Source organism: Notamacropus eugenii, chromosome 3 (genome assembly GCF_028372415.1).
Source record: "Notamacropus eugenii isolate mMacEug1 chromosome 3, mMacEug1.pri_v2, whole genome shotgun sequence".
NCBI lineage: Eukaryota > Metazoa > Chordata > Mammalia > Diprotodontia > Macropodidae > Notamacropus > Notamacropus eugenii.
The window spans coordinates 435,270,308-435,296,528 of NC_092874.1; the positions used below are offsets into that span (position 1 = coordinate 435,270,308).

Sequence of the window (26,221 nt, forward strand, 5' to 3'; positions counted from 1 at the left end):
ACATCTGGTGGAGATTAGTGCTTAGTTTTCACAGTTCACTTGGGTGACGATAAAAGCACTTTCAAATAGAGTTAGCTAGCTCTCAAATCCTGTGCAGGAGGATCAGGATTGCCTCTAATTTTCCACATGGGAAAAAATGAGGCACACAGCAGTTAATGAATGGTACAGTGAGCTGGCAGACCTGGCAATACGACCTAGGTCTTCCAACAGTGGTGAATGCACCACACTGCAATATCACAGACAAAGGATGAGGAAATAGCAGATAATTAAAAAGCAACAACATTTTTAGGTCACAAGAACACCTATCTTCAAAGACCTCAGAATTAAAGTGAAAGCTAGATGTCTGAACTAAGATGAACTTTCTTTTAAGAAACAGAGTACTTAGGTCAGCCTAGTTGTTCCATGAAGAAAGGTTTAGTTCAAAGATCCTTCTAAATGTAGACAGGACACAACACAACCCCCAGTCATTTTAACTTCAGGGAGCCAAGTATGAATACACCTTAAATGAACATCAAACAATGAGGGCAGACACAGTACAGAACACAAATTGCCCCCACAACTGGCCCAGTAGGCTCACAGTCTAACACAAACAGATGAGATGTTGACACAAGGAAAAGGTTTAGGGAGACACAGTTGGCTTCAGTATGTCCTCCATGCTTAAAAGAGTGTGTCTGCTTGTTTCACATGGGGAAAACAGTGAAAAGAAACAAATGCTTGAAGAAGTTATTTACCACTCAACCTGGGAACAAAATGCAGTTGTCACAGACAGAAATAGAGGCTGCATTTGGTCCCCAGTGGTCCAAGGAAAAGGTGGGAATCGGAGGCCAGGGCAATCCAAAGAGATACCAATAGACAGGCACTATGGAGAACTGAACTCGGTCATTTTAAAATTTACCCAAAACTCACCCTTGGGTTTCTTGTGGATCAGGGAATCCCCTCATCCCATGCAAAGCCTCTGTGGGGTGTCCTCTAGGTATCTACCATTTAAAAAGATCACTACTGGTCATCTGTGTACCTTTCCATTGCTCAGTAACTGAGCCAAAGAGAAAGAGTCAAACGGAGTGACTGGGACACAAGTAAGGCCATAAGTGGCATGCTCTCTGAGGACAATCTCAATGGCTTGTCAACTGAGTAATGAGAGAATACAAATCTCTAAACGGTAGCATACAGTTAATTTCCTACAGAAGGATGTTCCTATTGAAGTGTGTTTTAAAGAGAAAATGAGTGACATTATCCATACACACCCACGTTAAGAAGATGACTTTATTGAAAAACTTTATCCTGCTTAAGCACAGACTACAGTTTGTGGAGGTTCAGTTCAGCAACCTTCTCTGCACCTTCACGTACCCCAACTTCCCCCTCCCCTCAGGCACGTTTCAGCTAGCAAGCTCATTTCCTGCTTACCCTCTGAATGAGTTTCTCATCTACACAGGAGCTGAGGGCCTATCAAGGGACTTCTAAGAAAACTTCCCTCCCTCCTTTACAATACCGCAACAGGTTCTCTGGATACCCCTTTCACAGTCCAAGCATACCTTATGCTGGGGTCAGGCAGCGAGCCTTGTATGTGCCCCATGGCTGGGTCTCCCAGAAAGGACAAGGAGAGAGGAAGATAGTTTTAAGCCACCAAAAGTTCACCTCAAGGCAAATCTGGCTTAAAGGGTAATCCTATGTTTACGTTCTCTGGACTGGAAAAAAATGCAGTCAAATATTTTAGAAAATACAGTTTGGTGTAGATTTATGAAAACCCTAACCTCCCCTGCTTCCCTTAAAGGCTGTAAAGGCGGCTGGTGTTCTGTCGCAAGGTGGCCAAGGTCTGGGAGAGTGGCTCATCTCTGACCTTAGCAATCTCTCGAATTGTGTGGAGGGCCAGACCTGGATGGGCATATTGGCAAAGGTTCTTGGAGACCTGGAAAACATCAAGGATGTAGAACAACCATTTGTTTTCTGAATCATTCAAGTTAACATAAAATTCCCACCCATTCCCACCCCCAACCACACCCCTTCCCCAGCAAGGATCTCTTTGGGATTGCCCTTTAGAGACCCCTTTACCTGCAGGTGCAGGGAGAGTCCTAGGTCATGTGGGGCTCTGGGTGAGAGGCAGGGTCCCATGTTTCCTTGGACTACCCTTTACAGGGTAGGACTTTGCACTGCCTGCAGCAGGAAGTGGGTGGAAGGGAAGAGAGTGGTTGCCCTTCATCTTCTCCTCCCCCTAGGCCTTTTGGTTCTGCAGAGCAACAAAAAGGAGAGATCTGCGAGGTCCCAGAGTGGGGTCCTGAGAGGTCACTTGGGCTCTCTCTCTGCTGCCCTCATGGGGCATGACCACAATCCAACCACACCTCCCCCAAACACTACTTTTTAATGGAAGGCTCTAAATCTGATCCCATCATCCCCCACCCGTGTACCCACAGACAACTTTACCTGACGAGGGAGGAAGTAGGGAGCATCAGTTTCCACAATGATCCTCTCCAAGGGGATCTGTCTCACTGCTTCCCTGGGTTCCCAGGCAGAAGAATAGGTCACAAGGGCCGTGAATCCCACAGAGAGATTGGGAAAGTATTCCAACAAAGGCTCAATGACGGAATAGCTGCCAGTGAAGCAGTGCCTTTGGGGGCAAGAAAAAAAGAAAATGAAAGTCAGTCTTCTCCCCTGAACAGACTGTTGTCACAATGTCCTGGAACTCTCTATGTACAACAAATGAGAGCAGGGAAGGGCAAATGATGGAGGGGAGGCCAAGGACACCCACAACAATCATTAGTTTTAACCCTTTTTCATATCCGTACATATCTCTTCCTTTCCTGTCTGACTTTCTTCATTCTTCCATAATTATATTTTAGGTCTGTTCATGGGACCCACAACTCTGCTTATACCCAAAGTCTTCTATAGGCTCTGTCTGTCTGTCTGACTGAGAGAGATCACCCATACGGGAGACCAGCAGCTCTTTGAAAGACAGAGCCACCAGCACATTAACCCACTTTCCCCATTTTGATCCAATCAGAGAGCAAGACTACTCTAAATTGGACCCTCTAACTACAGTTTCCTATTCAAAGCCACAACATTTCACTAGGTCTTACCCTCCTTGCTATCCGTTAGCTAAGTAAGTCCTTCCAAAAGAAAGGGTTAAAATCACTCCAGCTCAGAGATTGGCATGACTTTCTCCAGAGAGAAAGCACACAAAAACTGCTGCCAGGACCATCTGTGACTCAAAAAGTCCTGGACACTTTTCATTCTGCACAAACGGGACTGAACTGGATTAGACTGGAAGAAAAGACAACTTTGTTCAAACCAAGAGAGCACTTTCTGACTTTCTCTTAATAGTAACTTGCCAAGACTAAATATGGTGGTGTTCTTTCTCCCTTTTTCAGCTGGTTTTGCTCCTATAGAGGAAACCTGGGACCTGCATATTATCAAAAATGGATTTTTTGAAAAGGGAAATGAACTTTCCAACTCAAAAACAGAGGAAATGGCTGATACAAAAATATTTTTTTTCAGTTCCCTTTGCATGTGCTAAAGTGTTTCTGGCAAGAATTCACACTTCCCTGTTGTGCCACAGATGACATGTTCAAGAATGAATCATTCTGCAGGTTGACCCCCCAAGCCTTGCCCCAAGTCCAAAACATTTGGAAACTCCACATGTTCCCAGGAGAACCTTGTTCTGAAGTTCCCCAATTTCAAGTCTGCTCCCTGTTAGCTCTAGTACAGTTCCAGGGTTCCTAAAATGTCATTACGTTACCTATGGATTTTATAGTCTGTAGGTACAAATTTCTTCATGATTGAGAGTAAATCTTCATCTGCTTCTCGGCAGTGTATCACCAAGGGTTTCTTCATAGCCACAGCTAACTGCAATTGCCTTTCAAATACCTGAAAGATAAAAAAAGCAAGATGAAGAAGCTATTTCAGCATGCCTGATCCATCCAACATGGATAAAACTTCTGAAAACAGATCAACTACAACTTTACAAAGCAGCCGGGACTATGGTGTATTGATTATTATTCAGATTTTAGTCCATCTCATTACAAAAATTAACACAATCCACAAATACGCACAAACATACGTTTTCAAAGGTTTAGTTAGTACTTAAAACCTACAAGACCTGCATTTAAAGATGAGGCTCAGGAGCTTAAAAGAAATATACTAAAATTAAGAATGAAAGTATGCCACTGATTGGGAAATGGATAAACAAACTGTGATGCAAGGAAAGTCAAAAAAGAATATAAACTGATTTAGAGGGAAGAAAACAAAACCAGGACAACAATGAACACAACAATGCCAGTGAATCACCAAAATAAATAAATGGACCAAATATTTTGTCATCAGACTAACCAAGCCTAGAACCAGCAAAAAGACAAGAAAATACACCTTCTTTTGTAGTGGGGGGACACCTATGGGTATGAAACACTGATATGTCGGTTGACTTGGCTGAACTGCCTTCCCACCCTCCCTTTCTTTTTTATTCTTCTCTAAAAGAGATGGAAACTACCAACACATTACTTTACAGATCTAGAGTCAGAGGCTGTTAATAAGACATTTATTAAGCACCTATTATAAATCAGGCATTGTGCTAATCACCGGGGTAAAGTAAAACTAGTCCCTGCCCTCAAGGAGCTCACAATCTCAGCACATAAAAAGAAGCTGAAGGAGGATGGGGGGACAAAGTACTGCAGCTGAGGTGGGTAATGGTCTAAGGAGGTGTGTTAGAGTTGATAATACCTTACAAGATGATGTGTTTAAAAATATCTCACACCTTATGCCAAGACAAGCTCCAAATGGATAGTGATTTAGATCTAAGATGTCATATCATAAACAAATGAATTTGTTTGAATTTCACAGATGTATGGTTATGCAGAGTTCATGACCAAACAAGGAACAGAGAGGATTACACAAGATCAAACAGACAATTTTGATCACATGAAATTAGAATACTTTCACACAAACAAATTCAATGCAGCCAGGTTTATAAAGGAAACAGCTAACTGGGGGAAAGAAATCTTAGCAGCAAGTTTCTCTGATAAATGTTTCATTTCCAAGAAATTGATTCAAATTTGCAAGAGTAAGCATTCATGGTCAAAAGATATGAAGAGGCAGTTTTCAAGAGAAAAAAAATGCAAGCTATTTACAGCCATCTGAGAAAATGCTCCCCATCATCAGCAACTAGCAAAATGGCCATTAAAGCAACATTAAAGCTCCATCTCACAATCATCTAATGGCAAAGTTGACAAAAAGGAAAATACCAGTACTGGAGGGGCTGCAAGAAAATAGGCACATCTGTTGGTGGAAAAATGAATTGGATCAGTCCTTTTGCAAAGCAATTTGGAGCTATGCCCAAAAAGTTATGAATGGTACACACTCTTTGACACCACCACACCACTACCAAGCCTTTATCCCAAGGAGAACACAGAAAGGGAAAAGTCCTATATGTACAAAAACATTGATGGTAATTCTTTTTGTAATGGCAAAGAACTCAAAACTAAGGAGGAGCCCAGACACTGAGGAATGGTTGAACAAATGATGACATCTGGGTGTAATGGAATAATACCACGCTATTATAAGAGATGAAGAAAGATCATTTTAGACAAACCTAGAAAGACTTGTATGGACTGATAAAGTGAATAAAACTAGAAAAAATAATTTATATTATAACATCAAAACTGTAGAAAATGAACAATTTTGAAAGACCTGAAAACTCTGAACAACTTCTGACTCTAGAAGAATAAAGATAAGGAATTCTACCCTCCTCCTGACTGAAAGGTAATGGACTGAAGGGAGTGAACAGGATACACATTTTGGATGTGGCCAATACCAGAATTTGCTTGACTATAATTTGTTACATGGGTTCTAGGGGTGGAGGGATGTGGGGAAAGAAAAAAAATACCCAACAACTGAAAAAATTAAAAAAAAAAAAGATGGCTCTCTGAGTAGAGGAAAGATATATCTGGAAATGAAAGTGATATAAACCAATAAACATTTATTAAGTGCATACAGTGTGCCAGACACTATGCTAAGTGCTAGAGATACAATTAATAAAAAGAGAAACAGTCTTTTTTCTTAAAAAGCTTACAATCTAATGGGGAGAGACAGTGCACAAAAAGGAAGAACACACTGGGAGTAACCAGGTGAGCATCTTGTTCCGTGGTGTTAAAACCAGGAAAGGCAGTGGGTGCAGAGTGGAGAAAGCCAAAAAGTCCAGGCACTGGGAGGAGTTTGGTATGCTACCCTCAAGCCTCCAGTCAGAGGGGAGAAGAGGCTTGGGTTAGCAGCATGGTGGTGTTGAAATGAGAAGTGAAGAGCTTACTCAAGGAGGGGCATCTTGTTCCATGGAGCTGGAACCAAGCAGAACAGCAAACGCAGAGTGCAGTGAATATAAAAACAAAAGATATCCCTTTTTTCTTTAAAGAACAAAGGAAGGTAGCCATTCCCCAATAGATAAGTGGTTGGAAGACACCAACAATCAATTCTCAAAAGGAGAATTGCAAACTATTAACAACCACCTGAAAGAACACTCCAAACCACTAGTAAGAGAAATGCGAATCAGGACAACCCTGAGGTTTCACCTCACACCCTGCAAATTGGCAAAAATGACAAAAAATGGCAACAGTCAGTGTTGGAGGTATCGTGGAATGATAGACATGCTAATACATTTTTGGTGGAACCATGTGCCAACTAATGTGCAACAATTTTGTTGGAATTATGCAAATAAAGTAATTTAAAGTGTCTATACCCCTTCAACCAGAGACTCCAGCATGTCCCCACTGGGCTTATGCCCTTAGGAATCTATCAATAAGAAAATTCCCATGTACTCCAAAATATTTATAGCAGCACTTTTTGTGGTAGCAAAGAATTGGAAGTAAAGTAGATACCCATTAATTGGTGAACAGCTAAACAAACTGTGGCATACGAATGCAATGGGATGTTGTTGTACAATAAGAAATCATCAATGTGATAAACACAGAGAAGCATGAGAAGATCTATATGAACTGACAGAGTGAAGTAAGCAGAAGCAAGAAATCAGTATACAGTGACTACAACAACATAAATGGAAAGAGCAGCCACACACTAAAAAATCTTAAGTGAATCTAACAAATTATAAAGATCAAGCAGCACTTCAATGAAGAGATATGAGGAGACTCCCTCAACCTACCCCTTCATGGAGGTGGGAGGTCCCTGCCCTCCACATTATACATGCCTTCAGACTTTTTCAAAGTATTCATCAATTGGACTGATGTTTTCTCCTCTCCAAAAAAATACTATTTGTTATAAAGGATAGTACTTTGGAAGGGGGAGTGATACATGGCTACTATGTGATGTAAAAAAACCGAAAATATCAATTAGAAAAAAGAATAAGGGCAGTATGATGTAATGGAAAAAGCATTGGACTGAGGAGTCAGGTTCTCTCCCTAACTCTGACATTCAATCTGTTTGTTCTCCAGCAAACCACCTCATCGCTCTGAGTTTCAGTTTCTTTCATAAGTACAATGAGAAGCAGAGTGGCATAATAAGTGACTACATGATGCTAGCTTTTCTATGGCACCTACCACGTGGCAGGCTCTGTGGTAAGTGCTTTATAAACATCATCTCATTTAACCCGACAAAAACCCTGGAGAGTAGGTGCAATTACTATGCCCATTTTAAAGTTGGGGAAACAGAGATCAAGTAACTTGGCCAGGGTCACAGAGCTCACAAGTATCTGAGGTCATGTTTGAATTCAGGTCCTTCTGACCTCCAGGGCTGTTCTATCCACCCCTGTGCCACCTACACTCAGAGTAGCAGGAAAAGCATAGATTCAAATTCTGCCTCAGTTTTCTAATCTGTTAAATAGGGATAACATAACTCCTAACACTTACTTCACGGTATTGCTGTGAGGACAAAATGAGATTTATGTTAATTATTACTATTATAAGAAACTGGACTAGAGCTGAAACGGTCCCTTCCATCTCTGTACTTTACAACAAGCAAAGTACCTCCACATTAAAAAAAAAAAAAAAGCAGTCATTTCAAGTACTGAAATGAGTTTACAATTTTTCTTAAAATAAAGAATTGTAAATAAAGAGTAACTTTCGGCAATTTAATTCAGAGCTCATCCTCCAAAGGAAAAATAAATATGATTAGCTTCCTCAATTCTATAGTTTGCCAAGCCTCTAATGAATAAAATTATAACCTAATATATCCATTTAGAAGATAACTTGCAGGCAATCTGTGTTGTATCTCCTTTTCTTACCCAATCTCTTTGCCCCCCAAAGGAAATGAGCAGCCACCAGGGTAAAATGAGTAAATATACAACGTCAAGACGGTTTGTAAGGACAGTGACTAAACTCCAGAGGCAGTGGGGTTTAATGGCAAGAGTAACGAATTTGATGTCAGAGGGAGGGCCTAGGTTTGATAAGTGTTTAACAATACAACTGGCTGCATACTGTGGGGATATAAACATCTGCGGTAAATATGTCAAAGGATTGTTGTGAGGGTCAAATAAGTAATGTATATAAAGTGTTTCACAAACTTTTAGAGCACTAGGAAAAAATATCATTGCTATTATCATAATTCAGTAAAGGCTTACTGAAATGCGGGGGGAAGCACCTCCTTACCTTTCGCTGATCGGAGACAGGAGAAGTACATTTATAAGAATAATCCAGTCCCATTTCTCCAAATGCAACAGCCTTGGGATGCCTCAGCGCCTGAAGGAGGTTTCTTTCTTGACTTTCATTGTAGTATCGGGAAAAATGAGGGTGACAACCAAATGCCCCCCACACAAGGTCCTCTTTCAATAGGTCCTCCCATAGGTAATCTGTCAGGGTACTAGGGTCACAGAAGTCAGCGATGCAACCCTGGAATTCCTTTGGGAAGGAGCTGCTATAAATCTTTCTAAACTTTGAAAAAGTGCCTTGGAATGACAACTTGGAATAAAGCATGTCCAAGTGACAGTGGGTGTCAATGAAGCCCACAGAACCTTGGCTCTCCCTGCATTCCTGGTAGGAGGAACTTGTATGCACTTGAGAAAAACGAGGAGCCTCTTCATGGAATGTTCTTTTCTTCCTCACCTTTTCATATTCCCATATCTGAGAGGAATGAAGTGAAGAGGACATGAGGGTCTTGCCTTCTGCCACATCCAAATCCTTGAAGGTATTCCTGGGTTTGCTGTTAGCAACTTCAGCACAGTCATCACTGGGTTGGCTCTTATTACTTCCCATTATGTTTGAAGCGTCACTAATGCTGTTGGTGGAGGAATAACAGAAAGGCATGGGACTGCCAGCCCAGTAGCTGGTGTAATCACACCAAGGGCTGCCATACAAGTGAGCTGGGTACATGACAAAATCAGGAGTGGAGGATTTCACTACTCTGGGCTCTGAAACTACAGAGATGTTCAAAGAAACAGAATCCTCTTGGGAGAACCTGAGAGTGGAAATACCTTCCATATCTTCTATATCTGACCAGTCGCTTTCTGAAGAAGGATTATCTATCATCACTTCCCTCTCTTTAGGCTGTGGAAGACAAGAGAAATCATCATGGATACGATAGATTATCTTTCAGGTATGAAGATGATGCTAGAGACTATAATGTAAATAGTATCTTTTTCCAATTACATGTAAAGATAGTTTTCAACATTTATTTTTTGTAAGATTTTGAGTTCCAAAATTTTCTCCCTCCATCCTTCCCCTCCCTCCTCTCCTTCCCCTTGCCCAAGATGGCAAGCAAAATGATCTAGGTTATACATGTACAATCATGTTAAACATATTTCCACATTAGCCATGTTGTGAAAGAAGAAACAGAACAAAAGGGAAAATATTATGTTTCAATCTGCATTCAGCCTCCATCAGCTCTTTCTCTGGATGTGGATAGCATTTTCCATCATGAGTCTTGCGAAATTGTCTTGGATCATTTTTTGCTGACAGGAGCTAACCGTGTCATAGCTGATCATCACACAATGTTGCTGTTCCTGTGCTACAGACTATGATTAAGGAGAATGGCTTTGTAACTGAACCATTCACATTCTTGGTCACCAAGTCCCCCTTGTGCAAGGGACAAAAATAGTTGTCCAGAATTCATCCTCTCCCCCAGCTAGCAATTCCCAAACAGCTGGCCAGACCTAAATGTGTAGTCTGTGCCCATGAAACAGAGCAAAAGCTAATTTGTGAGACGTGGGATTAAACCTGCAGCCAGGTCATGAGTAGCACCATGACTGCTCCAAATGAATGACTTTTCATAACTATCCTTTTCAATGGTAACTTTGCAGAGGTTAGAAATTTGATTCGATTCAACAAAGATGTATTAAGCACTTAATATGTACACTGGAAATACAAAGGCAAAAATCAAGTAGTTCCTTCTCTAAAGAAGCTTACTTACATTCTAATGAAAGGCTATGTGAAACACAGGTAAGAAAATCCAAAGTTACGTTTAGAAGGAAGAAAATGCTTATCACTGAGAGGAAGCAGGTGGCACCAAGATGTGTTGTGAAGAAAGCTAGGGATTCTGAGAGGAAGAAGCAAAGGGAAAGAAGAGAATTCCAGTGATGGGCAAAGGGATGCAAGCAAGAGACAGGATGTCAAGTATAAAGATTTATTAGCAGGCTGATTGGACTTGAAGGGAATACAGATGGAGAGGAGTGTGACAAGAGCAGTGAATGCCATGTGGTCCAGGTTGGCTTTCACTTAAAAGGTACTGAAAGCATCTTGGAGATGTGATTGACCCAGGGGATTAAGGCTTGGGGCTTACATAGTTTCCTAGTGGCCCAAATATAAAAGGCTGCTATACAGGGAAGTTCCTCCAGACTCCGAAGTCTAACAAAGAGGCAGTAAAGTAAATGAAACAATAATGTATCTTTGTCGAATACTGTTTCCCTGATGTGGCTAAATAAACTTTCTTTCATTAAATGTCAGGTATTCTATAAGGGTCTCATATCATTCAGTCAATAAATATTTATTAAGTACCTACTATGTGCCAGGCACTGTGCTAAAGGAGCTCACAGTCTAACGGGAGACATGTCAACAAACATGTCTAAAACGGATACACACAGGACAAGTAGTGACACTAAATAGGGAAAACACTAGAATTAAGAGGGATCAGGATAGGTTTCCTGTAGAAGGTGGGATTTTCACTGGGACTTGAAGGAAGCCAGAGAAACAAACCATGAGGTGGAGATGAAGAAGAAAAGCATTCCATGCCTGGAGGTCAGCTAGTGAAAATGCCCTGAGGGAGAACAGCGAGGAATCTGGCATCATTAGACTAAAGAGAAAAGGGAGAGGAGGAGAAAGGTATAATTATGGTTTGTCCTTCATTCTCAAAGAGGACCATGGCATCAGGAAAGTGATGCCATGACTTGCAAGTGAATTGGATTTAAGTGAGACAGGGCTGTGCAGAGTCACCAGCCTCTCTTTCACTTCTGGAGCCATCAGGGTCCAGTGGTAAGATATGGATCAGACTGACTGGAGATGCCCTTCCATAGCATACAGTATCTACCTCAAGCAACAATTCTCTGTCATTTCTTTTAATGTACAGATACAACAAATAAGGTTATATAATTTGTTCTGGATATTTCAACTTACTTCCTAATGACTTGGAGCAAGCAATCAATACACATTCATGAAGCGCCTACTATGTGCCTCAAGCACTGTGCGGCCAACAGCATTTACTTCTTCCAGCCATAACAATACTTGACATTGATCAAGCCATTAATGGTTAACGGTACTTTTCATATATATGACCATACTTGAGCCTCACAACAATCACGTAAGAGAGACAGGGTAGGTATTATCCCCATTTCACAGACTGAAAAGCTGAGATCAGAGAGGAAAATGATTTGTCATACAGCTGGAAGTAGCAGGACTGGGCATTAAACCCGGATTTTCTGACTCCAAGAATTCAAAAAACTTTCCAGCTACACCAATCTGTCTCTAGTCATTAATAAACATGGCTACTTTCACTCTGGTCAGATAGCTTGAGGAAGACTTGGAAAGATTAGATGTTTAACTTTAAATCGACCTCCAACATAAGAAAGCTAAATGAACAGACTTTAATCACAGCAGCCAGATGCCTAATACAGCACTAAACAGATGTCTGTAGATGATAGTGGCCAGATGTATTGAAAAAGAGACATCTATTTGCACTCTGGAGTCCTAGGGCATGAGCTTTAAGACTGCTAAAATAATCACTGTCTACACCAGTAGTGTCAAACTCAAATAAAAATGGAAGTCACATAAAGAACTCTGAGGGCCACCTATTGACTTAGTTTTAAAATGTAATATCTGTTTTATTTCCATTTATTTTGTTAAATATTTCCCAATTACATTTGAATCTGGTTCTGGCTGCACTCACTGCCCATACTTTTCTCCTCAATTGCAATATGGCTTCTGTACTAAAACTGCTGTCTCTAGAGCCATGACTGAATGAGACCTAATGGCCTTTTCTCTTGTCTCCCATCCTTCATGGCCTCTCTGTAACACCTGACACCTTTGACCATCCCTTCCCTTTCTGAATATTCTATTATCCTTGGGTTTTGAAATTGCTGTCATGATTCTCCTACCTGTCTAACTCATACTTATCAGTTTCCTTTTTCTTTTCTTTTCTTTAGGATCATCAATGTCCTGTCCCCTAGGTTATGGGTATAACCCAAAGCTCTGTCCTGGGCCCTCTTGTCTTCTCTCTCAGTGGTTTCATCATTTCTCATGCATTCAACTATCATCTTTATGCAGATAACTCACATCCCTCACCTCTCCCAAGTTCCAGTCTGACCCCTCCAACTGCCTCCAGAACATTTCAGAACATAGGACTCTCACACTCAACATGTCCAAAACAGAACTCATTATCTTTCCCCCAAATCCATCCTCTCTTCCTCACTTTCCCCCTTCTGTGAAAGGTACCACCATTGTTTTCAGTCATCTCAGTTTGGAATCTAGAAACCAACCCTGTTTCTTCTTCCCTCTCTCCCTCACTCTCCATACTCACTCAGTTATCAAGTCTTATAGATTCTAACTCTACAATAACACTTGCACTTCTTGCCTTTTCTCCACTCATACTACAACTACCACAATTCAGATCTTTGCTGCCTGTTCTATTGCAATTATCTTCCAACTCATCGCCCTATGCCCAACCTCTCTCCACTCCATTCCATTCTTCACATGACTGCCAAATTTATATTCCTAAAAAGCACAGGTCTGACCATGTCACTATTCCACTCAAGAATCTTTGGTGGCACCTTATTGCCTCTAAGGAAAAGTACAAATTAATCTGTTTGACATTTACAGTTTGGCCCATCTATTCATCTATCTTTCCAGATTTAGACATTATTACACCTTATGCACGCTATAGTCTAGCTAGACTGATCTGTTTGTTTAAACACCAAATAAGAAAATTCTATTCCCCTCAATCTCCCATAGGGCCATCCCCTACCTCATGCTTAGAATGTTCTCTCTGGCTCTGTAACCTCTAGCTCCCTCCAAGGCCCAGTTCAATTGCTACCTGATCCTCTAAGTCTTATCTGATTTCCCAGGTTGTTAGCCCTCCCCCATTCCAAATATATATAAATACTATTGTATTTCTTTTGTAAATATTTTGTTTTATTTATCTGTGTGCATGTTGCTCCCCTTCCCCAAAAGAATGTAAGTTCCTTGTGGGTAAGTATTATTTCATTGTTATCTTTGTATTGCTACTGATGCCTAGTACATGGTAGTATGTTTGTTGAACAGCCTATGTCAAACTAAAAAGAAAACCCATTGCCACCTAATCAAAGAACAGCTTTACTCACCTTCTGTCCTTCCGAATGGGACTCTGTGCTTTTTTCCATTACTGTCCTCAGGTTACCAGGTGGCTTTTCACTTGAGTTGCCTTGAGAGTCCCTAACCATCGTTATGTTAGCGATGTTTCCTTTGGCTGCTTTACCTTCCTCCTGAGTGCTTTCTGGCAGGTGCTGCTGCTTTTCCTTAACTGGAAAGGAAACACTCTTCTTGCCAGGTTCTTCTCTGCTGTTAGGGCTGGAGCCTTCATTTTGCTCTGGCTCCCCAGTCTCTTTCTTTTTCTTCCTCGGTATGGATTTGCCCAGAATGCCCTGGAGGGCCTTCAGGTAGATCACTGTGGACCCTCGGTCCCTGTCTCTCCTCTTCGGCTTCTGGGTCACCCCTGCTTCCTCCACAGAATGACTTTGACTCTCAGCCTCAGCTGCAAGCTTGGAGTTATAGGATTCATCCTTGGGACCAATCTGCACAACAGAAGAAAAAAAAATCTAAAATACATTCCTATCATGAGAATTTTACCCATGGTGACACACAAGCTAGGAACACAATAATTTGCTAGACTGTAAATGTATATCTTAACAGGGCAGTGTACATCAGAGGTGTCAAACTTGCAGTCCCCAAAACTCCTGAGTGCTGCAGAACCAGATTAAAATGTGATTGGGAAATGTTTAACATGATAAATGAAAATACAAGACCGATAATGTTAACTTGTGGCTTTGTTTTCTAAGTCAAGATGTGGCCTACAGGGACCATTTCTATCTTAGTTTGACAACAATGATTTTTAAAATCAAATGTTATTATGGCCAACTTTAAGTTTATAACTTTTTCCTCTTCTCTAGAAGATATACCCCCACGCTGAAATGAAAATATAAAGAAGACAAAAGAAGATAGAGCCATGACATAATCCCTATTTCCAAGTGAAAAAAAATTCTGTTCATTTGGCATTTTTTTAACTTTTGTATAATTTTTTTTCAAATTACATGTATAAATAATTTTAACTTTCTCTCCCTCCCTTTCTACTCTCTCCTATCCCTGAGGGAGTAGGAAATTTGATATAGATTATACATGTACTGTCATGAAAAACATATTTCCATATTAGTCATGTTACAAAAGAAAACAGAGCCTCCCCCAAAAAAAGCCCAATAAAGTTTTTTAAAAAGTATATTTCTATCTGCATTCGGACTCCATCAGTTCTTTCTCTGGAGGTGGATACCATTTTTCTTCCTAAGTCCTTCAGAATTGTCTTGGATATTGCTGAGAACAGCTGAGTCATTCCCAGTTTATCATCTTACAATTCTACTGTTTCTATGTTCAATATTCTCTTGGTGCTGTTCACTTTACTTTGCATCAGATCATGTGAGTCTTTCCAGGTTTTTCTAAAACTATGCTGCTTGTCATTTCTAACAGCACAACAGTATATATAATCATATATCACAACTTGTTCAGCCATTCCCCAATTAATAGGCATCCCTTTGGTTTCCAATTCTTTGTCACCATAAAAAAAAAAAGAGCTGCTATAAATATAGGTCCTTTTCCCTTTTCTTTGGTCCCTTTCGGATTCAGATCTAGTAGTGGTATTGCTGGGGCAAAGGGTATGCAGAGTTTTTTAGCACTTTGGGCACAGGAGCTCCAAATTATTCTCCAGAATAGTTGAATCAGTTTACAACTGCAATAATCTTTGGCATCCTTTCAACAAACACTTTTTCTTCACCTACTACCTGACCAATACAATTGTAGGCTCTAGCAGAAGAGATATGAAAATAATAGAAGGGGTGACTTGTCTTTTTAATTTTTTTGTTGGGACCTGTGAGTTCAGCAGCTTCCACACTAAGGAACTCTTTGGTATGGAATCTCCCTCCACTGGTGCCTCTTATCTGTACTTTATATCATAAGAGTTTCCTAGGGCAATACTCTCATGATCCTGCAGCTAGTATCAGATGAAGAATCTGAACCCCGATTGTCTTCCTAACCCCAAGGTCTTCCACCCTACAAGCCAAATTGATCTTCCTAACTTATAGGTTTGACTATGTCATTCCCTTGCTTAAGAAGCTTCAGTGATAAAAAGTTCTGTTTGATATTTAAAACACTGCTTTATGCCATGCTGTCTTGTCATGGATGCTCTTAGGCAATTATCTATTATTATCATCTAACTGTAATAAATATTTGGGCAAAGTCACCAGTCTCACTCCCTCCCTCCAGAGTCATCAAAGTTCAGTGACAAGACAAAAGTCAAGACAACTGTCAATGACTCAGGATGCAGTGGGTGTCCTTGGTCTTTCTAAATTGTCTGTTTGTCTGAGGCAACATTCATTCAATGACTAGGGATTAGGTAAGAACTGGGACAAAAGACGGTCCAATTTACCTTCATAAAATGATCAATCTAAGGGGAAGACCTTTAGAATTTCTGGTCAGAACAGAAAACAATTGCTATTTATACTCATTCTCCATCTAAGCCACCAAAATCTAAACAATGAGCCACAAAGGCTTGGGCTATTATTGGCCACTCAATTGAGAGTCAGAGTGATTGGGTTTAAAGGCATAGTCTAGTAGCTCCATTTAAAACACAATGGGCTTTTTTAAAGCCTGTTTTTTCAGAGTTATATTTCAAGAAATCGTAAGTGAAAACTTGTACAAGATTTTTAAGTAAATTGTCCCAGCTGTTTGAAAAAGAGAAAAAAATAACAAATAAATAAAACTGTAATTTATTTATTTTTTGTTGTAAACATTCACTTTTATAAGATTTTGAGTTCTAAACTTTTCTCCCTCCTTCCTCTCCCCAAGATGGCATGCAATCTGATATAAACTATACATGTACAATCATATTAAACATGTTTCCACATTAGTCACGTTGTAAAGAAGAATCAGGACCAAAGGGAAAAGCCACAAGAAACAAAAAAACGTAAAAAGAGAAAACAGTATGCTTCAATCTGCATTCAGACTCCATAGTTCTTTCTCTGGATGTGGATAGCATTTTCCATCTTAAGTCTTTTGGAATTGTTGAGAGGAGCTATATCAAAGTTGGTCATCACACAATGTTGCTGTTACTGAGTACAGTGTTCTGCTCATTCTGCTCCCTTCTCTCAGCATCAGTTCATGTAAGTCTTTCCAGGTTTTTCTGAAATGCACCTGCTCATCATTTCTTATGGAACAATAGTATTCCATTACATTCCTATACCACAACTTATTCAACCACTGCCCAATTGATGGGCATCCACTCAATTTTCAATTTTTTTGCTGCTACAAAAAGAGCTGCTACAAACATTTTTGTACACATGGGTTCTTTTACCATTTTTATGATCTCTCTGGGATACAGAATTTAATTTTTTTTTAGATCTAAGTCTCAAACTCCAAAATGTCTTACAACATATAAGCAACCAAGAATTGTTGTTGCTCGTCCTTCATTCTGTTAGAAGACCAATGACATCATAAGACTGATGTCTTGATTCGCCTGTGAATTGGATTGAGGGAATGAATAGGGAGCCCATAAAGATTTTGAACTATAAAAAGATAAAGTAATTGCTTTGGAAAAATCTAATGATGATGTGCAGAGTGCATCAGAACTGAGAGACCAGTTAGATTACCACTGGAATAACACAGTCATGCAATTTGGGGGTGGGTTGAGAGAGGGGAAAAAATGAGGAGAAGAGAGAAGGGAAAGGAGAGAGGGGATTAGAAATTTTCAGAAGCAAGCTGCCAAATTTTGGATTACTGTTCTTTTTGGTGTGTGCTAGGGGAAGAGAAAAAAGAGGGTCAGAAAAACCAACTGGCAAACTGAAGACATTAAGAGAATCACTTGGTTAGAAAAATTTACCTTAAAGGACAAATACCTCCTGAGAAGACACAGAGGAAGAAGCCATAGGTTTTACTGACAATGGAGAAAAGGAGAAGGCAAAGATTTCAAAGTTTAAAGTCTACAAAGAGAGAATGGTGATGCCATTAACAGGCAGAGAATTTACAAGAGGAAGTAGCCTTGGCAGATGTAGAATGTCACCCACATGGAGGTGTAAATTCCAGTTCTGATTGCTATTGACCTCAGCAAGTCACTTCACTGCTCTGTGACTCAGTTTCCTCATCTGTAAAATTGAAATAATAATACTTACCTATCTACCTTACTAGGTTAAGATTCATAAAGTGCCTGAAAAGCAATCTGGAAATACGCCATTAAGTGACCAAAATGCCCACACTCTTCTGACCAAGAGATTCCTCTATCCCAAAGAGGCCATTATAAGAAGAAAGTCCTCCTACTACATCAAAATATTTACAGCAACACTTTTTGTGGCAGCAAATAACTGTAAACAAAGTAGACACTCACTAATTTGGGGAAACGGTTAAGCAAACTATTGTACGTGAACGTAACAGATTATTACTGTAAGAAATGACAGACTGAACACTGAAAAACATGAAAAGATCCACATGAACTGATACAGAGCGAAGCAGGGTCAAGAAAACAGCGTACACAGTGACTACAACAACGTCAATGGAAAGAACAAGTACAAAACAATTAAAAGTGAATGCTGCAAAATTTGAAAACTAAGCTTCAAAGAGAAAAGAGAAAACATTTATACCTAACTCTCTGCAAAGGCAAGAGAACTATGAATGTATAAATTGCATATCTCTTCAGAATTATTGTTATCAGTTATGCTGATTTTTTCCCCTCTTCTTTTACTTCTTTTGTCTTTAAAGAAATATTACTTGTATGAAATGGCTCTTTAGGAGGATAATGGATATTGGAGGAAATTGTGATGATGTTAAAAGAAGATATCAATAAACCTTATTTTTTAAAAAAGATTTAGAAGATGCTCTCCTTACAAGTGTTATATAAAATGAATTATTTAGTCCTGAAGATAAATGCAAGCATCCAAGGGTCAACTGAGAAATCAAGGACAGAAAAGTCAGGTGTGCAATAGACAGAATGGTATCCAACTCTTCATGACCCTATGGACCACAGCCCGCAAATACTGTCCATGGGGTTCTTTGGGCAAAGGTACTGGAGTGGTTTGCTATTTTTTTCTCCAGCTAATTTGACGAATGGGGGAACTGTGGCAAACAGGTTAAGTGACTTGCCAAGGGTCACGCAACTAGTGTCTAAGACCGCATTTGAACTCAGGTCTTCCTGACTTCGGGCTCAGGGCTCTATCCACTGAGTCACTCAGCTACCCCAAGGAATCAGAAACAGTTCAAATACACCATCAACAACTTGCTAGCTGTGTGGTCATGGGCAAGTCACTTATTCTCTATCTGCCTTAGTTTTTTCACCTGTAAAAAGAAGATGATCATAGCACCTACCTTCCCGGATTGTTGTGAGGACAAAGAGATATTTGTAAAGCACTTAGCAAAGCTTAAATTACCATGTAAATGCTATTATTATTATTCTAGTAGTAGACTGAGCTTTCTGGGGAAGAAAGTGTACAGAGCAAAGATATAAATGCCAAGGAATATGTCCTGGGAAATCCCCAAAGCTCAGGGGAAAGAAGAGAAAGAACCTTTCTAGGACATGAAAAACACAAGAGAACAAGGAGAGTACAATGTCATGGAAAACAAGGATTTCACAGAATCTGAGAATACAAAAGTTGGGAGGAACATCAGAAAACACCTAATCTAATACACACCTGACTTGATTCTACACTATCTATGACAAGTGTCATCAGGTGGTCAACAGACACTTATTAAACACCTTTTGTTTTTGTTCAGTCACGCCCGACTCATGATCCCACTTGGGGTTTTCTTGACAAGGATGCCAGAGTGGTTTGCCATTTCCTTCCCCAGCTCATTTTACAGAGGAGGAAATCAAGGCAAACAGGTTTAAGTGACTTGCCCAGGGTCACACAGCTAGTGAGTGTCTGAGGCAAAATGTGAACTCAAGTCTTCCTGACTGCAGGCCCAGGAGTCTATCCACTAGGCCACTTAGCTACCCCTACTATATGCTAAGGTATACAAAGAAAGGTAAAAGACAGACCCTGACATCAAGGAGCTCATTGTCTGAAGGGGTCAAGATATCACCTTCATGATGTCACTGGATCTCTCAGACAATGAAGGACCAACAATCTAAAGGGAGTAAAACAGCCCAGAAAAGAGGCTGAATGGGGCAGAGGAAGAAGAAGGTATCTGGAGTGGGGGGGGCAGGCTGGCATTAGCTCACTCATCAGCCAGCCTGGCCTCTCACTGATGGAAGGTCAGTTAGTGCATTCCACGATTCTGGCCTTACTCCCCCTTTTCCCCCGGTGCATGGCCACACAGTTAGGCTGCTGGGACAGAAAGAGCAGCACGCGGCGGGTGGTTAACCCAAGTCCTTCAGGCCCCAGCCATTTTGAACCAGCGGTTCAGGACACACCACATGGGGGGGGGGCAGAAGGAGTGACTGGCGGTCAAGCTCCCCCCGGGCCCAGGCCAAGGGTCACCCCGCCCAGTCAGAGAGAGGGAGGGGCCTATTAACAGTGACGTCAAACTGAACTGGACACGGGAGAAGGGCATGCTTAGTTTTTCAGGCAGCGTTATTTATGCTTCATTTGTTAAATAATTGCATTTTATTCCCGTTCAGGCCACCCTGGGGAGTGCGGAGGGGGGCGCTTCTGGCCTAAACGAGGCAGCTTAAGCTCCATAACCTTGTGAGGGAGGTGGCACAACCAGGCTGTCAGTGTCCCCCAGGTTCAATCCGATCCAGATCAGCGAGGTCCCAGAGGCAACGGTCCGGTGCAGACTTTGTATCATAAAGCTAGCACGCACAAGAGCGTTTTAAGTTTGTGAAACACCTCACAAACATCACCTCAGTTTACCCTCACTAAGAGGCTGCCCTATCGTTACTAGCACCCCTTTTTACAGACAAGGAAACTGACCAGGGTCCCGCGTTCTGGGGCTCCCAGGCACCCCAGGAGCGGCAGGGCAGCCTCCCCAAGAAAGCACAACTAAGCCCTGGATGGAGGCGCTCCGGCGGGCAGGTGGAGCACGGGGCCCCCCCAGCCCCTCCTGGCCTCCGAGGGGCCCCCGGGGCCTTTTCCTGCCCCCCTCTGCCCGGCCACTCACCTTCCGGCGGGGGGCTCCGTCCCGTAAGGTGCACATCTCCTTGGCGGAGGGGCTGCCCGGCGGCGGAGGGCTTTCTGGGGGAGAGACAAGGCCTTCAGTCCTCGGAAGCGGCAGGCAGCGGCTGCTGGGCCCACCCGCCCCCGGGGAACCCCAACGGCCGGGGTGACAGCTGGGGGGCCCCTCTTCCGTGCCTCGGGCCGCTCTGCCCAGGGTGGACCGGCGGGGGCCGGGAGGAGGGGGAGGCCTGGCCCCCGGGGAGGCTGGGGGCGCCCTGGAGAAGGAGGGGGGGCAGGGGGCGGCAGCCGCAGGCTCGGGCCCCCGGCAGCTGCGCTTGCTCGGGAAGCCGTCCGAGCCGCTGCCCCCTCGGTACTTGACCTTGCGCAGCCGGCCCGACGCCATGGGCACCTGCAAGTTTAACGCTGGACCAACAGGTTATCCCTGACCCAGGCCCCGGGACCCCCGGGGGCCTCCCGGAAGGACTGCTGCCCCGCGGGGCGGAGCGTGGCCGGGGAGAGCGCCCGCGAGCCCCGGGGGAGGAGCCACCTCCCTCCGCCCGGCCTGCGGCGTCGCACGCTCCGTCGGGGCTCCGCGTGCTCGAGCCCGCGCGCCCCCGGGGCCCCCACGTGACCGAGCCCGCGCGCGCCCGATGACCCCAGCGTGACCGAGCCCGCGCGCCCAGGGCCCCCACGTGACCGAGCCCGCGCGCTCCCGGCCACCCGGCGTGGTCGAGCCCGTGCACGGCCAGGTCGAGGCTCCGCGTCCACGCCCCCCAGGCTCGCTCAGAGCGCAGCCCATCCATTCCCAGGCAGCAGCTCCCCCTCCCCCTCCCCCTCCCCCTCCCCCCCCCTTCCCTTCCCCCTTCCCCTCGTCCTCTCCGCTCTCCCGTGCCCTCCTTCCCCTCCCCCCCAGCCCCTCGGCTCTCACGGGCTCCGCCGCACCGGCCCCACACAACGAACCTCCTCGGGCCCTCAGGCCTGCCCCTGCTTCCACCCAGAGGGGCGGAGTCGAGGGAGTCTCGGCCGATGATTGGGTGACCCGGATGACCCGGGGAAAGTGAGGCACTGAAGGAGGAGGACGGGGTGGGAAGCTGCCGCCGCTCCGCCGCTCCGCCGCAGCCTCTCCCCTCCCCCACTCCCGGCCCTCCGCTGCCTTCCGGAAAGACCCCTCCCCGCTGACCCGCGCGGACCTGCCCCGCTCTCGCGAGCATTTATTCAGTACCTACTGTGTACTGTAGCTGCCGAGCCTCCGAACTTGGTCCGCACGGCGCCGCCACGCCTTCCCTCTACCCCCCTCCCTGCCGCCTACCGCCTCCCCCTGTTACCCGAAGGAACGGCCTCCTCTCGCCCTTCCCTCATCATCGGCCCCCCCTGAGATCTGGGGTTCTCTTCTCCGCCCGTGCCCCAGGTCTCGGGCACCTTCCCTCTGTCCTCATTGTCCCCAGTTTTCTGCAGTCGCCTCCCCAAGCCGAGGGCATGCGGGCTCCCGGGCCCCGCACGCACCTGCTTAGTGAGCCCGCGTTCACCTCGGCCAGGTTACCTGGAAGACGTAAGAGGAATGGGAGAACCCTTGGGGAAGACCCCGGCGGAGCGAGAGGCCCCGAGCCCCGTTCCGGAGAACAGGGGGGACCGCTCCCCTTCGGGGCTGCCTCCTGGGTGTCCGGGTCCGAACTTCCCAGACAGCTCAGGGATCCCACCCTCGCCCTCCCTCGTACTTGCTCCCGTGTCAGCGAGTCCCGAAGGGGCTCCGTGCCCCGTCTGGAGGAGTCACACCTGGTTGGGGGCAGCCGGAGAAGAAGGGCTTATACCTGGTGTCCTTAGGAGCATGTGCCAGACCCCTTCACTTGTTCCTAGCCTCTAACCAGGTTCCCGGAATGGTTGTGAGTGTCCGGGTAGAAGAACTCTTTCATCAGATTTCATGAGATCTTCTTTTGCCCTTCTCTTCCCTCGTGGGTCTTTTGCCTCCTAAACCGGTGAAGATGGGCTTCTATGTAGTTTCACCTGATGAAAAGGATTTCTGTGTGTGAGAATTATAGTTCATAGACCCAAAATCAAGCAATAAACTCCGTGTTTACTGTGCGTCGGGTCTGCGCAAAGCACAGAGGGCACCAAGAAAAAGTTAAAATGGTCCCTGCCCTCGAGACACTTGTACTCTTAGAGGGAGACAACAGGAGCATAAGTACAGGATGTATGCAGATTATATACAAGGCCACCTTAGAGGGGAAAGCCCCCGAGGCTGGGGGGATGGAGGGAGATGGGAAAACTCTGTGGAAGAAGGCATTTGAACTGAATCTGGAAGGAAAACAGGAACGCTAAGAGGCAAAAGTGACCAAGGAGTATATTTCAGGCAGAAAAGATACAGAGATTAGAGATGAATCACTCACTGTGTGTACGAAATAGCAAATAGTTCTCTGACTGGACTATACAGTGCAAGGAAGGGAGTAAAGTGTAAGAATACTGGCTAGGTAGAAAGAAGCCAGGTGATTGTCATTCTAACTAGGAGAGGTAACGATCTTCCCCACCCGTGAATGCGCAGAGGGAAGTTTGATTAGGGGAAATTTACGTGGTAAGAAGGTCCACACCTTTGTTAATTCCTAATGAGGCACTCTTGTCCTGGGTTTTGTTCTGGAGCTTACTCACTGGAAGGGTTTGTTTGGCCAGATGATACTCAGGGTAGCCAATAAGGAGCCCCCCCTCCTTTGAAACACCCCGAGTTTGGGGCTTCTCTCTCTGGTAACTAGGTAATGGTCAGACAGTTGGATGTGTTGATCGGTGATAACAGTCCGAAGCCTTGTTAATCTTTTTGTCATTTCTGTTTGTATTTTCTCTGAAGTTCAGGGTGCTGACTTTTCCCCTTGAATAAGGTAAATAATATATGTGCTTGATTAAAGTGATTGCTGACCCCTCAAAAGTTGCCTTCCTTTTAGAAAAGTCTGTACTAAAAGGGGCATTGGTTCTCCATTCTTATGTTGGCTCCTTGACCCTCTACTGTCTTTGTCTTCCTAATGTCTAATCCTGGAAGGACCTTGTTACCTATCTACCTATCTCCATGCCACCTGGAGTTACTGAAAATCATTAAATAATCGCTAGCATTCATATAGAGCTTTAAGGTCTACAAAGTGCTATGCCAGTATCTCATTTTATCTTCAAACAACCCTGGGAGCCATGGGCTGTTATTATCCTTATTTTGCAGATGAGAAAAGGTAGATAGGTGACTTGTCCAGGGACACACAGCTAAAAAATATCTGAACCCAGATTTGATTGAATTTTACTTTGTTTTCAGATGTGAATTATCTCTTTTCTACCTCCCCTTTCTCCCACTGAGAAAGCTAGAAAACAATAATATGCTTCAGTGAGCACTCTAAATGCATCACTTCTCTTTCTGGAGGTGGGTGGCATGTTTCTGGAACTGTGATTATTCATTGTGTTGATCTGAGTTCCTAAATCTTTCAAAGTCTGTCTTTGCAAATTTGCTTGTTCTCCTGGTTCTGTTTACTTCATTTTATATCAGTTCATACAGACCTTCCCAGGTTTCTCTGAAACCATCTCCTTCATCACTTCTTACAGCACAATAATTTTGCATTGTTTTCATATACCATAAGTTGTTCAACCATTCCCCAGCTGATGGGCAGAACCTCAGTTTCCAGTCATTTGCTGAAACTAAATAATAAATCATCTCTTCCTGACTCCAATCCAGCACTCTGTCTACTCTACCACCTAGATGCCACTATGATTGGGTTAATTACAAATTCAGGCTTTCTAACTTCAGTTGGACCACAACACGTTTTCATCCATTTATTCATTCTGTGTTCACCCATATATTTGTCTTTTGTTGACTATCCTACATTTCCCACAGCATAAATTCCAAACCACAGGACATCACCTCCAGATCTACAAAGAAGATTGAGCTGCCTCCTCACCTCAAAAACATTCTGTGTCTTTTCAGTTTCTTTCCTCTAGACTCAGGAAATGAGAAAGCCCCCCTCCTTACCAATGATCTCCTCTATTTGTACAATTAATATCAGCGTGTGAGTGTATGTGTGTGTCTCTCTGTCTCTCTCCTTGCCTTCCTCCCTCCCTTCTGCCCTTTCTACTTGTTCCTTCTCTTCAGCTTTCTGAAGGGATCCACCCTATCCTAATAAAAACCTCCTCTTGTCCCTGATGCTTTCTTAAAGCATCATTCTCTCTTCTCCCCTTAACTGCCAAACTTCTTTTAAAAAGAAAAGGTGTGACTCACTCAGTGCAGATTGAGTGTTCATTGGGCTGGTATCCCAGGTACTATTTAAATTGCTAGTCTGCATGCAGCTCATATCCTGCTTTCTGTCAGTCTTCAGAAAAGTAGACTGTAACTTTTTAAAAAATAATTATTTGTTTTCAGTTTTCAGCAATCAATTCCATAAGTTTTAAATTTTCTCCCCCTCCCTCTCTACCTTGCCCCAAAAGGGCATGCAAACTTATATGGGTTCCACACATACATTCTTATTAAACACTTTTTCACATTAGTCATGTTGCTTAGAAGAATTAAAATGAATGGGGGAAACCATGAGAAAAAAACCAAAATATAACAAAGGAGAAAATAGTAGCAGACTGTAACTTTAAAGGAGACTCCATGTATCCTTGAACATAAGATCCTCTCCACTGTCAGCTGCCTATCCCACCAAGAAAATCCTGAGTGATCCAGTCTCAATGTTGATCTAGGGATAATATGAAATGTGACCCAAAATTACTGCAGAATTCTATGATTTTTTCATTATTTCTGATTTGGGAAATTTCCCCACTACATAAAATAGGAAACTTACTTTTCTATGATCACATGACTTGCCGAACACAATATAGTGAAATTGAAAAGAAATTTTCAAGCCCTCACCTCTGGTGAAGCACTTCACCCAGTCTTTCCTTATCTCCATCCTTTGTGTGCTCAGACTGCCTGCTTTCACATGTCGTGGAGAAGGAAGGGGGATAGAGGGTAAAGTGGAGGGGTATAGTTCTGACCATGGCACTATTTCTAGACCTCAGAGTTTAGAAAAGCAAGAGCAGTGTAGGAAGAAAAGAAGGAAGGAATTATTGGGTGTGTATTATGTGCTTAGGCGCTATGCTACGATCCTCAATTGAGTCCTGGGACATATGTGTTAGGTTCTGTTATTTATTTCCATTTTATAGTTGAAGAACTATAAAGTAGGCAGACTTGTTAAGTGACTTGTCCAGGGTCAAACAACTAGAACCTGAGGCTGGATTTTAACTCGTGCACTGGGGCATCGGGCAGAAAGTCAGTCTTCCTAGCCCTCACTCACCCCACCCCTACCTCTACTTCTGTATTTTTTAATAGCAGATAATCTATGGAACTCTGGACCTCCCCTTTTAGCTTCTTTTTTCAAATATAATATTTTTCAGTGAACAAAATTCTATTTTCTTGCCCTGGTCATCTCCTCCCCATAAAAAATGTTGTATATTTGTAAATAATATACAAAAAGTATATCTGTCATAAATATA

At 43.2% G+C, this 26,221-nt stretch overlaps 1 protein-coding gene across 5 annotated transcripts; it reads right to left on the reverse strand.

The window, feature by feature from the left end:
- Positions 1-1,249: 1,249 nt before the first annotated feature.
- Positions 1,250-22,628, reverse strand: TATDN2 (TatD DNase domain containing 2). 5 transcript variants are annotated; one of them, XR_011964706.1, is made up of 8 exons: positions 21,111-21,542; positions 20,736-20,809; positions 13,730-14,179; positions 8,577-9,470; positions 3,731-3,858; positions 2,419-2,602; positions 2,050-2,151; positions 1,250-1,906 (listed from the first exon to the last, which is right to left on the reverse strand). XR_011964706.1 is itself a non-coding variant. In XM_072598506.1 (8 exons), the coding sequence occupies exons 3-8, from the start codon at positions 20,769-20,771 to the stop codon at positions 1,766-1,768; spliced, it is 1,833 nt and encodes a 610-aa protein (XP_072454607.1). In that variant the 5' UTR covers positions 20,772-20,809; positions 22,235-22,271; positions 22,540-22,628; the 3' UTR covers positions 1,250-1,765. The 5 variants fall into 5 exon arrangements, 3 of the variants coding, with proteins under 3 accessions (XP_072454607.1, XP_072454605.1, XP_072454606.1); XR_011964707.1 differs by having other exon boundaries at positions 2,050-2,224; XM_072598506.1 differs by lacking the exons at positions 2,050-2,151; positions 21,111-21,542 and adding exons at positions 22,235-22,271; positions 22,540-22,628.
- Between the last annotated feature and the right edge of the window lie 3,593 nt (positions 22,629-26,221).